Source organism: Sinocyclocheilus anshuiensis, unplaced genomic scaffold (assembly GCF_001515605.1).
Source record: "Sinocyclocheilus anshuiensis isolate Anshui unplaced genomic scaffold, SAMN03320099.WGS_v1.1 scaffold1677, whole genome shotgun sequence".
NCBI lineage: Eukaryota > Metazoa > Chordata > Actinopteri > Cypriniformes > Cyprinidae > Sinocyclocheilus > Sinocyclocheilus anshuiensis.
In genome coordinates this window covers 96,817-107,135 of record NW_015538006.1, presented here as the reverse complement: position 1 = coordinate 107,135, position 10,319 = coordinate 96,817, and the positions used below count along the sequence as shown (strand labels likewise).

At 35.8% G+C, this 10,319-nt stretch overlaps 2 protein-coding genes across 2 annotated transcripts in view; both read right to left on the bottom strand.

Moving 5' to 3' along the window:
- Positions 1-2,428: 2,428 nt before the first annotated feature.
- On the bottom strand, positions 2,429-5,630 carry LOC107677235 (CD59 glycoprotein-like). The gene is made up of 4 exons (XM_016472061.1): positions 5,576-5,630; positions 3,669-3,749; positions 3,477-3,578; positions 2,429-3,362 (listed from the first exon to the last, which is right to left on the bottom strand). Exons 2-4 carry the CDS (start codon positions 3,721-3,723, stop codon positions 3,163-3,165), a joined length of 357 nt encoding a protein of 118 aa, XP_016327547.1. The 5' UTR covers positions 3,724-3,749; positions 5,576-5,630; the 3' UTR covers positions 2,429-3,162.
- A 2,031-nt stretch (positions 5,631-7,661) lies between these two features.
- The window catches only part of fbxo3 (F-box protein 3), a 13,820-nt gene continuing 11,162 nt past the window's right edge, over positions 7,662-10,319 (bottom strand). The window contains exons 9-11 of the mRNA XM_016472047.1: positions 8,837-8,952; positions 8,296-8,486; positions 7,662-8,179 (exon numbers count right to left, since the gene is read on the bottom strand). Of these exons, the coding sequence (XP_016327533.1) occupies positions 8,051-8,179; positions 8,296-8,486; positions 8,837-8,952 (436 nt within the window). The 3' untranslated portion in view covers positions 7,662-8,050. The remainder of the gene's footprint in view (positions 8,180-8,295; positions 8,487-8,836; positions 8,953-10,319) is intronic.

The following is a 10,319-nucleotide window of genomic DNA, read 5'->3' as shown; positions in this document are numbered from 1 at the left end:
TTCAGTATACCCCAGAGGCTTTCATTAGGGTTAAAGTCTCTTCTCACGATTTCTCTTTCACAATTTGAGCCTGATGAATCTTGACATTGTCGACTTGGAATATGGCCATAGGATACTTATTCTGATGTGGTTGTTTAAGAAATATCATCAGGTAGGGTTAAAATAACTTTTGTCAAACACGTAACAGTATTTGCTTATTTAAATACAAACTGTGAATTTTTATTTTTTTACCCGGCAGAGTATGTTATACTTGGACATAAATAATCCACATCAGTAAATACATGCACTTCCAGTAATAATTCTGCAATAAAAAATAAATAAAAGTAAAGTAATTGCATCTCATTCTCTCTTTTGTGTACAAAAACTAATCAAATCTATCCCACAAAAGCAATGCTTCTCTATCATGCCTCAGGTGGACATCCACCATGAACCAAATGATCTCGTACCTGTTTTTCTTAAGAGTTTGCCTATGCTTCTGTTAATACATGTGCCCAGTGTTCTCTTCTCTGTGGTTGGTCTCTCTCTGTTTTTAGATGATCATTTTAAAAGAAGGACACAAGTTACTAGTTTTGTGAGATCTCCAAACAGTCCCTCTGCTCTTAAACAGAATGAGTAAACTCAGAACACCTCAGGCTTGAAAGAAGCTTTATACACATAATGTCTTTCACTGTAGCAAACAGCATACCTCTGGCCAACACTACCACTTCATACACAAGGTTGTATTAGCAAATATAGTATGCATTCTTACAAATAATGGGTTACTTGAAACTTTGGGAGAAGTTCAAAGAATACAATCACAGAGGAACTTATATAGGAGCTAACTACAAGTTTATAATTTTCTAAGTCTTATTTCTGACTGCTTCTTCCAAAATTGGTCTGGACAAGAGATTTTGGTATGGTGGGTTGCAGAAAATAAACAATAAACTTGCCATATCAAACATGGCAAAATTAACGTGAATTTACTCTTCTCAATCTCAGGGATTCCCTATTGTGGGTTTTGTGTGTTTTTACATGTTGACACTCAATCAGAATGAAAAAGGGAAAGTCTTTTGTCTTGAAGAAAATCTTGACAGAGTCAACAGGACAGCTATTTATGATGCAACGCAATGACACACAGCAAATATTTAAAAATGTAACTTGTATCTCAAACTAGTAATGAATATGTGCAGAGTAGTCAGGAGACGAGACATTGCTCAGAGAGACTTTTATTAGCAGTGGAAGAAGCAGATGAAATTTCCTGTTTGCATCTCTATTTGAACTAGTCTAGACCAATTATTTAATAAAACAAAAAACACTGAGCCAGTGGGAGGCCCACCCTAAAGATTTTGTCCTGTGACGGTCCTGGTTACTGCATAACATATACAGGTATATGTCGAATATACACTTCACACTAGCCAATCAGTGCCAGAGAGATATTCACAGATTTTTCTCTCTTGTTCCCAATTGATCTCAGCTGTACAAATAGTGAGGGTCTATAAAAAGGTCGTGAGGTCATATGTATGACATGAGTTAAACACTCTGTTTGCAAAGCACTGGGTCAAACTATAAATTGTACATAAGAAGAACTATGTACCATCTCTTGCATCAGTGTCCAATAACTCCAACCAGAAAATAACTGATAGGCCATATTTATGCATTTTAGAGCCATGCATAACTGGAGATGTACAGACATTAAGTGGTACAAGATAAGTTCTTATTTTAAAAATAGCATGCAATATAAATAATTGTGTATATCCAATTATTGTACTTACTGTAACCTACTTTATATTTGCATGCCTTTAATTCTATATGTATTAGAAAATATTAAGCATTCCTCAAAATGAATTTGATATTTGCACTGCCCTCAGCATGAATTCAGATCTTTTATGTTTGATTATTTTTTTCGCCATCAAAACGCAACAATCCACTATAAAATGAAACATGCCCATAAAAAAAGTGTTTAGAAAAATGTGAAAAAGGAAATATTTGAAATCGCAGCATATTCTGTGAGACAAATCTATAGTTTGATTAAATCTCTTAAGAAATTTGCCTAAATCTGAATGTAACAACAGTTGCAGATACATAATGATACCCAAACAATACCCAACACACTATTCATATTTAACATACAGTATCCCTTTTCTTGTTCACATTCATCTGCATAATTGCATCTGTAGTTGAAATATATATACATATTCACATATTTCATTTTTTTATTATCTTTTATTATCAGTCTGGGCAGACATTCCACAAATAAGGAATAGTTTGTCACTTTTAAAGCAATAAAGGGAATGGCCAAAAAACATTTATTTACGTTATTTTTACAGAGAACTATTAATTATATTAATTAACTCCAGAAAAAAAAAAATCCTGAAACAAAGCGCATAAATAATAGTTATAAATAATGGGGTGCTGCAGTGATACTTGTTAGTTATGGCTGTTAAAGACCCTATGGCTGGTACGAATGGTTAAGTAATGTGGTTAACATTAGCTGAAGAGACATCACATTTTGTTTTACAACATAAATTACACACTAAACAGCTCCAGCATAGTAAGTTGCCAATAAACAGCTATAAGGAATCATTGTAAATATTAAACAGAATTCTCAAACTCTCAATTTGCATAAAACTGCATGTTCCTTTTATTGGTCACATAAAGGTTCAGTAAGTTTCGCTGGCTATAGTGGTAACAAGAAGCTAATCAGCACACTGAAAAGACTACATGTCTACATATTGCACGCAATGTTTTTCAAGAGATTTTAAGTTTTAAAAGACATTCGTAAACAAGGCATTGGAAAAGCAGGCGTAAAGGGTTTTTATGAAAATGACGATGATATGATACATTAACCCTTTGAAAATGTCAGCTTCCCTCGTAACCCACTCACTCGTACCACTTTTCTGGGTAACAGGATTAGCCGTGAAAGAGTACACATACATAAAGCAGCACTGAATACAATAAATTATAATCAGATGGTTTCCCTTTCACTATTAAGTGCAAAACTAAAAAAAAAAAAAACAAGCTTTAGCTTACAAGCTTTAGCAGTGAGCACACATAGTTTTAACGTACAGCTGAGATTTAAGCTGTGAATGCTTCTTTGACCACTTAACTCAAGATATAGAAGATCTCTGCATTCTCACTGCATGATACCACTACCAGCTTTACGAGGAACAATGCAGAAGCGTTTTAGAGAACACCCCACCAGAAGAGTGCTAGTGAGAGCAGTATTCCCACCACAGAGCGGCTGGACACGGACACAGGTGCTGTGTTACACAGGTCAGTGGTACAGCAGGAGAACTTGAAGTTGGATATTTTGGGAAATTTCTCGCCGATTGCGTCGTAGTTACAATCGGAGTACTTTATACACTGCCTGTATGTGTCACCACCTAGAAGAAAAGGGGGTTAACAGAGAGTTATGTCATGCAAAGTCAAAGGGTCATTAAAGGGTCGTTGTTAGAATACAGAAAGACACTATTTTCTAAGAATGAGTGAACTGGCACCTCTCTCGTAGACGGACACACAGGCATCATCATAGTAGCAGTTTCGAATTTTAGAGCATGTGCCCGTGTAGTCCTTACAACTGTAACATTTAATGGCAGAGCCTTAAAAGACAAAGACAGAGATACATTTTTTTGCAAGAATAGTAATGCAAAATATGACAAAAACACATCTTATGCATGGTGCAAACATACCAAGCCCCACCAGAGCCAGAACGAACACCACACACACTCCAACAGAAGCTTTCATAATGCCTTCGGTTTACCAGTCTAATCCTGATAGAGAGAGAGAGAGAGAGAGAGAGAGAGGAATCTGAATAACGTACAATTTGAATTTGTCTGAATGTGACTGCATGATATGTTCATTCAAAATTTAGATTTAAAAATCAAATTCATCCAAAATTTCATTCATAAATTTGCAGACTGATCTCAAACTTTAGACTTGTAACAGGTTAATGCATAAACACCAAGCCTGTAGTTGCTTCTTACCATCAGTTTGTTCCAAAACTGTGTGACTTTCTTTCTTCTGTGGAACATAATGGTGTTTGGTGAGTCAACCATCACCAAAACTGTTTGGTTACCATTATTCTTCAAAAAATTGTATGTATGTATTTATTTGTTCATTCGTTTGTTTGTTTGTACCGTAGAAGTAACAGAATCACGCCGGTTTGGAACCACATGATGATGAGCATATGAAGACAATTTTTACATTTTTTTAAAAGATTAACTAACATAATTATAAGAGAAAGAATTGTGGGTAATCTAAGGAGTACATAGATTTGCTGAGATACATCCCGTTTTGACCGATTATCTGGCCTGTATTAAGCTATCTACTACTATTATTACCGCAACTACGACCACAACTATTATTGTTGTTCGCTTGTTATTTTACATAATCATTAAGCTTTAGACATTATTAAATCTATTATGTTGTATTATTTGTTTTTTGAACTTCATTCTGAACATGTCAGCCTTTTATCAACATCCTGGATCTTGAATCATAAAAATACAATATATATTATACATAACATATGTTTAATTTATGGCATAACACTTGCCACAATGTGACATTCATAAAAAAAACAATAATAATAATAACAATAAAAACAAATAACTATGAACATTAAGAACATTTTAACCTTTTCTGACTGTTGACCCGTTCCTGTTGATCAGCACGCCTGACTGTATGCTATGCACATACGCTCAGTTACTCTTGAAGATTTTTTTCCTTCTTATAAAATGCTGAAGCAGTATAAGAGTTACATTCTTATGTATATGCAATTTTTAAAAAACACAATTAATTTGACCACACATCTCGTTCAGGCTTCAGCAGATAGTGGCTTAAGTGAATGGCCCATGATTGGACATAGGGTCACACAAGGATTCATTCTGCTGTAGCACAAGAACAGCTGAAATATGTGAGGCTGTGAGCAATGAACACACATGATCAAAATGAATCATCTTGAACCATAAAAATACAATATATATTATACATAACATATGTTTAATTTATGGCATAACACTTAACACAGTGTGACATTTATAAAAAAAAAATTTAAATAATAAAAAACGAATAAATATGCTTGTTCTGAAAACACAATTCAACCTTTAAGTTAAAATTTAACTACTTGATATACTGCCATTAATGTACACCAGTGTTTTATTGTTTACCCAACAACTTCATTTAAATTATATTTTCGGTAGGATTCACAAAAATAAATAAATAAATACAAATAAATAATAATAATAATACAAATTATGTTTGGAGAGATAACCAACTACAAAAAGATAAGAATTTATTTGACTCTCTGACCCTGTGACAGCTCGTCTCCCTTTCATGAAATTATGGATTGATTTTCTTTTCAGAATCTATAGTATTCATAAAACTGAAACCAATGACTACCTTAAATCAAATGTCACATTTTATCATAATTTTCTACCATAACCTCAGAAAAAAACATAGTGTCCTGGAAAAGTCAGTATATTTAATGCTTTATAGTTTTAAAAGTTGTAAAAATGCAATCTAAATCAGCCTGGTTCACAAGCTCAGAATATACTAAGCAGTATGCCATAATCTCTCAGTTACTCTTCTGTAGTCTTACCCCAGTGTGAAGAAGGTATCCAATCACAGACACATCCAAACCAGTCTGAAAACTGGAGAGCTTGAGCCACTTACGCTTTCCTAAACACGCCCACAATGCTCTTTCAATTAATCTTTTGTGCTTTCATTGTATACCATTCTACTGTCCTAAAATATTGAAAAGAAATTATCGGGTATTGTGTGTTCATTTTATTTTAAGAGATAAAAAGAATAAATAATATTGCTATAACAATTCATCATTAAAAGAATTGATTAATCACAGCTGTACATTAGTCAGGGACAGGTCACCCTAAAACTGAGCTATTCTGTAGTACAATATTAATAGTGTCATTGTGATTTCTGTAACTGTTGAATTCCATTGCTATTCTGTTCTGAATGAACCTGCAACCTTTTCTATAATATTTACTCAGTATCCTGAGTAAAGCAGAATATTAAAGATTTCTATTCCTCAGCTTAATCAATATACTAAGAGCGAAAATCCCATTGTTCAACATACATGTACAATGTTTATATTCTTACTTGCATAAACAAGACACATTACTTTCATGTCATTCGTCTCTCTTAACAATTCTTGTTTTTAACCTTTTCTGACTGTTGATCAGCACGCCTGACTTTATGCTACATGCACATACGCTCAGGTCCTCTTGAAGATTTTTTTTCCTTCTTATAAAATGCTGAAGCAGTATAAGAGTTACATTCTTATGTATATGCAATTTTTTTTAAAACACAATTTGACCACACATCTAGTTCAGGCTTCAGCAGACAGTGGCTTAGTAAATGGCCCATTATTGGACACAGGGTCACACAAGGATTCATTTTGCTGTAGCACAAGAACAGCTGAAATATGTGAGGCTCTCAGCAACGAACACACATGATCACAATCACTCACATGTAGGCATAAAGGACCATTAAATATACACTGGTGTGCAACGAAATGTGATTTGAAGTGATCTGGCATGAAAAGCCTATATGTCTGATGTATTAGTCCTAGTGTGTGGGCACTTCAAAATGAATTGTTTGTCAAAGTATTTAAGATATGTTACAGAAATTTTGCATTTTCTCTCTTCCAGAATAGTTGAAATGAATGAGTAAAGAGGTGGGAGGAAATGTGTGCCAAAAAACAAAACGGCTTAACAAAGAAACATCAGTCTGACCACAACAAGGCCTCTTCAACATGTTGCCACGACAATTGACACTATCGGTGTGGGTTCGGGTTAGGGTTTGGGTCACAGTGATAGAAATGACTAAGTTTTGTGTTGTGAGAACAATAAGTGTTTTCAGAGATATTCCAGAGCATGAGACAATAGCACTGAGACTGGCTGGTGAAAAATAGATCAACGGCCTCTTTGTGCTGAGATAGTAGAAAGCATCCTGATCACAACAAAAATGTAAACAAACAATGTAGTAGTGAAACACGGTATTGATACACCATTACCTTTTTATTTACTCCAAATAAAAATAAACCCTCACACATACAAAATAAAAAACCAGGAGTTATTAACTAATCTGATTGGTTCAATAGGCCTAAACAGAACATAATAGCAAACTGTTGAAAAATCTCACTGCACAGCATTATTTTACAAAGATGATGACATATAATTGCAGTCATAAATGAAAATCTAAATCGTACATATCTCTAAGTATGATTAGCTCACATTCCCATTCGGAAGGGAAAAGGAAGAAAAAAGCAGAGAAATTCTTAGTCTGCCTAGATTTCATTCTGAAAAACTGAACTGTACAACAAAGACATTTTTCTGATCATTTACCTTTTGCACAGGATTTAAAGAAGAAAAATGTGACCGTGATACAGTGTGTGTGTACTTTTCTGCTAATAGTAGTGTCATAATTTCTCCTCGTGCTCTGTAATTGTAAGGATTTAAAGGGATAGTTCAAGCAAAAATAACTATTTTGTCACCATGTCGTCCCAAACCTGTATGATTGTCTTACTTCTGTCGAACATGTCTTTTGTCTGTTTTTGAACAATAAGTCCAAAACAACACTGGACTCCACTTTCACTGCATGGACAAAATATACTCAAATATTCTTTTGTGTTCCACAGGAGACAGAAAGACATACAGGTTTGGAACGACATAAAGATGAGTACATTTCAATTTTTGGCTGAACTATTTCTTTAGCTAAGTGGCAGGTCATTGTGAAACCCAGGCAAGAAGAGCCAATCTCACAGAATCTCACACACATTCAAATAAACTCCCTCTCTCTGAATCACAAAACACACTTGCAGTCTCAAACACACGTACAATGATCTCACACGTCCACAGACACAGATATGCCACAACCAGACACATGCCCTCAGAAACTGGAGAAAACGTTCAAGAGGTGACAGGCACAAGAGCGCTGTACAATAAACAATGGATGCCTAAAAGCGCTGTTTGTCCTCCTGCTCTCCTGTTTGTGTGAGTGTGTCTGTGCGTCAGTATCTGTGGGCGGGTGTTGGCCGGGGACATGTAAAAGTGCATCAGACATGCCGAGGGCAGCATCCTCCTGGGTCAGCCATGTTCATGCCACGCATTTCTCCCTCCTCGTAGTCATCTGTGTCCGATGAGTTCTCCTCATCATAAGGAGCAGACACCTCACTGACTGAGCTCTAAATGAGGGAGACAAACACAGAATGAGGGAGTTCAAATGACAAATGTACACACATTAGCATCCTGGATATTCGTTTTTCTTGGACATTACAGAAAGACATAAATAGCGACTTACCGACCGCACCATTGATTCACGGAATGGTGGGCACACCATGTGGAAGCGTGGGATTGAAACGTCAAACACTTCCTCTTTGTTCTTGAGCCGGTGGAATGTGTAGTGGCCTTCCATGTACTCGGAGGTGGTGGAAAATGTGGTGCAGCTGGCGTATTCGTGAACTTTACCGGGTGTCATCACTGGAAACTCGCCTGCATGTTCATCATATGCAAAAAACAGAAGCAGGACATTCTTTAGAAAGTAGAGTAGCTGTAACAATGAATTACATGGACATAAAGATACTGTTAGGCTGATGATACATGGGGCAACTTTTTTAACAATATTGCTTGAGCACTTTCACATTGAGAACAGGTAACAAATTTCTATCTGGATATTTTAGATCGGTTGTAGGCCCTGTGTCTCACCTGGTTGCCCGTTAACGGAAACATTGCTCAAAAAGTTGCCCTGTGTATCATCAGACTCAGAATGTCCTATCTTGATAATTCTGTTACCAATGCAGACTGTTCTGATTTACTCTTAGCTTACAGGGATGTGCTCTTACCCACAACACCAGGGCCACGGACCTCCTCCACATTTCCGTTTGCATTTGTGATCTTCCAGTACCGACTGTCTAGCTGGCATGCATTCTCTGGCAGGGCCGACTTTGCCATTTCAATCCTGATGCATAAGATGGTACAGCTCATTGTATCATCAAATGTCAGGTCTTCGTACAGCTGTGTTGCATTATAGCAAGTTACAGCAGAAAGCAGCTCGATCATTTTAGTAAGAACTATGTGTACAAATGAAGCACTGAGATCTCTACTTTTTGGTAAGACACTTGGGAGAATAAACAGAGGAAGCGTGCCACATGTGTGATATGTATCGTCTATGATAATAACGAAATTGATTTAACAACGTCACTCGTTTTGCAAAAATCAAACAAAAATTTGCCTTTCACAATGTGATATTTAACACCAGTAGAATGCCTGAGTTTTTGTCTTATATTTACACCAAAAGATATAGTCACGCAATATCACATGAGCAACAGTGCTGTTCTCTACCAAATAAAAGCACAATTGCAAAAGTCATAGTGAATTTATGAAGTAGTTAAATAAATACTGTACGTTACAATTTAGACACAATTAAATAACTGAAACAACAGGCAGAACTGTTTTGCTTTTCAGAGTAGCGCATATCAGTGCTTCATTACTGAATGAATCCACAGAGAATGATCAGTTTAATGAATCAGCTATTTGAACGAAGTTTAATGAATGATTCAATGACTGAATTAATTAGCCGTTTAAACAAACCATTGAAATTACTTAATGAAACAACTCATTAAGACAGTGACTTGCTGGTAACTGGTAGTTAAATATACAATTAAACACATAGCATTGTTTTTGCTATTGTAAATTTATTTAACCTTTGTGCGTCCCTCCCGTACCTGTAACAAAAGTGTCCCTCGCGGGTCAAAATAACCCGAAGGCTTAAAATGACACTAATTTTTATTTTAGTCCAGAAAGCTAATTTTGATCACTTTTTATAATTTTTTCTAATTATTTATGTAGGGTTTTTTTTTATTATTTTTTGGTGATTTTTATTTTATGTACCTTAAATTCTGGATATTTCTAAGAAAATATGAGCAAATAAGCAATTTTGTCACAGTATTTCAGCAAAAAAAAAACAAAAAAACGAAAGACTCCATTTTCATCAAAAACCTACAGATGAACTTGGAATGGGGTCACTGAGTCTTTCTGTCATCTGGTGGAAAAAAAAAAAAAAAGAGTCATAAAATTATGGTTACTGCCACTAGAGGGGCCTATAGGATCCTATGGAGATTCTTAACTGAGCCAAACCAGTAGCCCTCACTGCAGAACACAAGATCCAGGAGGCGTGGTTGGATCCACATCTAGGGGTGGAGATTGGTAGGTTTAGGGATGGAGAAGGGTGGGTTTAGGGATCGGGGATGGAGATGGGTAGGTTTAGGTATATGTAAGGTGGGAGGAGTTGGATCTGGATCCAACCACGCCCCCTGGATCTTGTGT

What these genes read in the sequence shown, in the direction of transcription:
- LOC107677235 (XM_016472061.1), bottom strand. Translation starts at nt 3,723, where the DNA reads ATGAAAGCTTCTGTTGGAGTGTGTGTGGTGTTCGTTCTGGCTCTGGTG. An exon ending in TCTGGCTCTGGTGGGGCTTG is followed by an intron (nt 3,579 to 3,668) that starts GTATGTTTGCAC and finishes TTGTCTTTTAAG; the next exon opens with GCTCTGCCATTAAATGTTAC. An exon ending in TGTGTCCGTCTACGAGAGAG is followed by an intron (nt 3,363 to 3,476) that starts GTGCCAGTTCAC and finishes CTTTTCTTCTAG; the next exon opens with GTGGTGACACATACAGGCAG.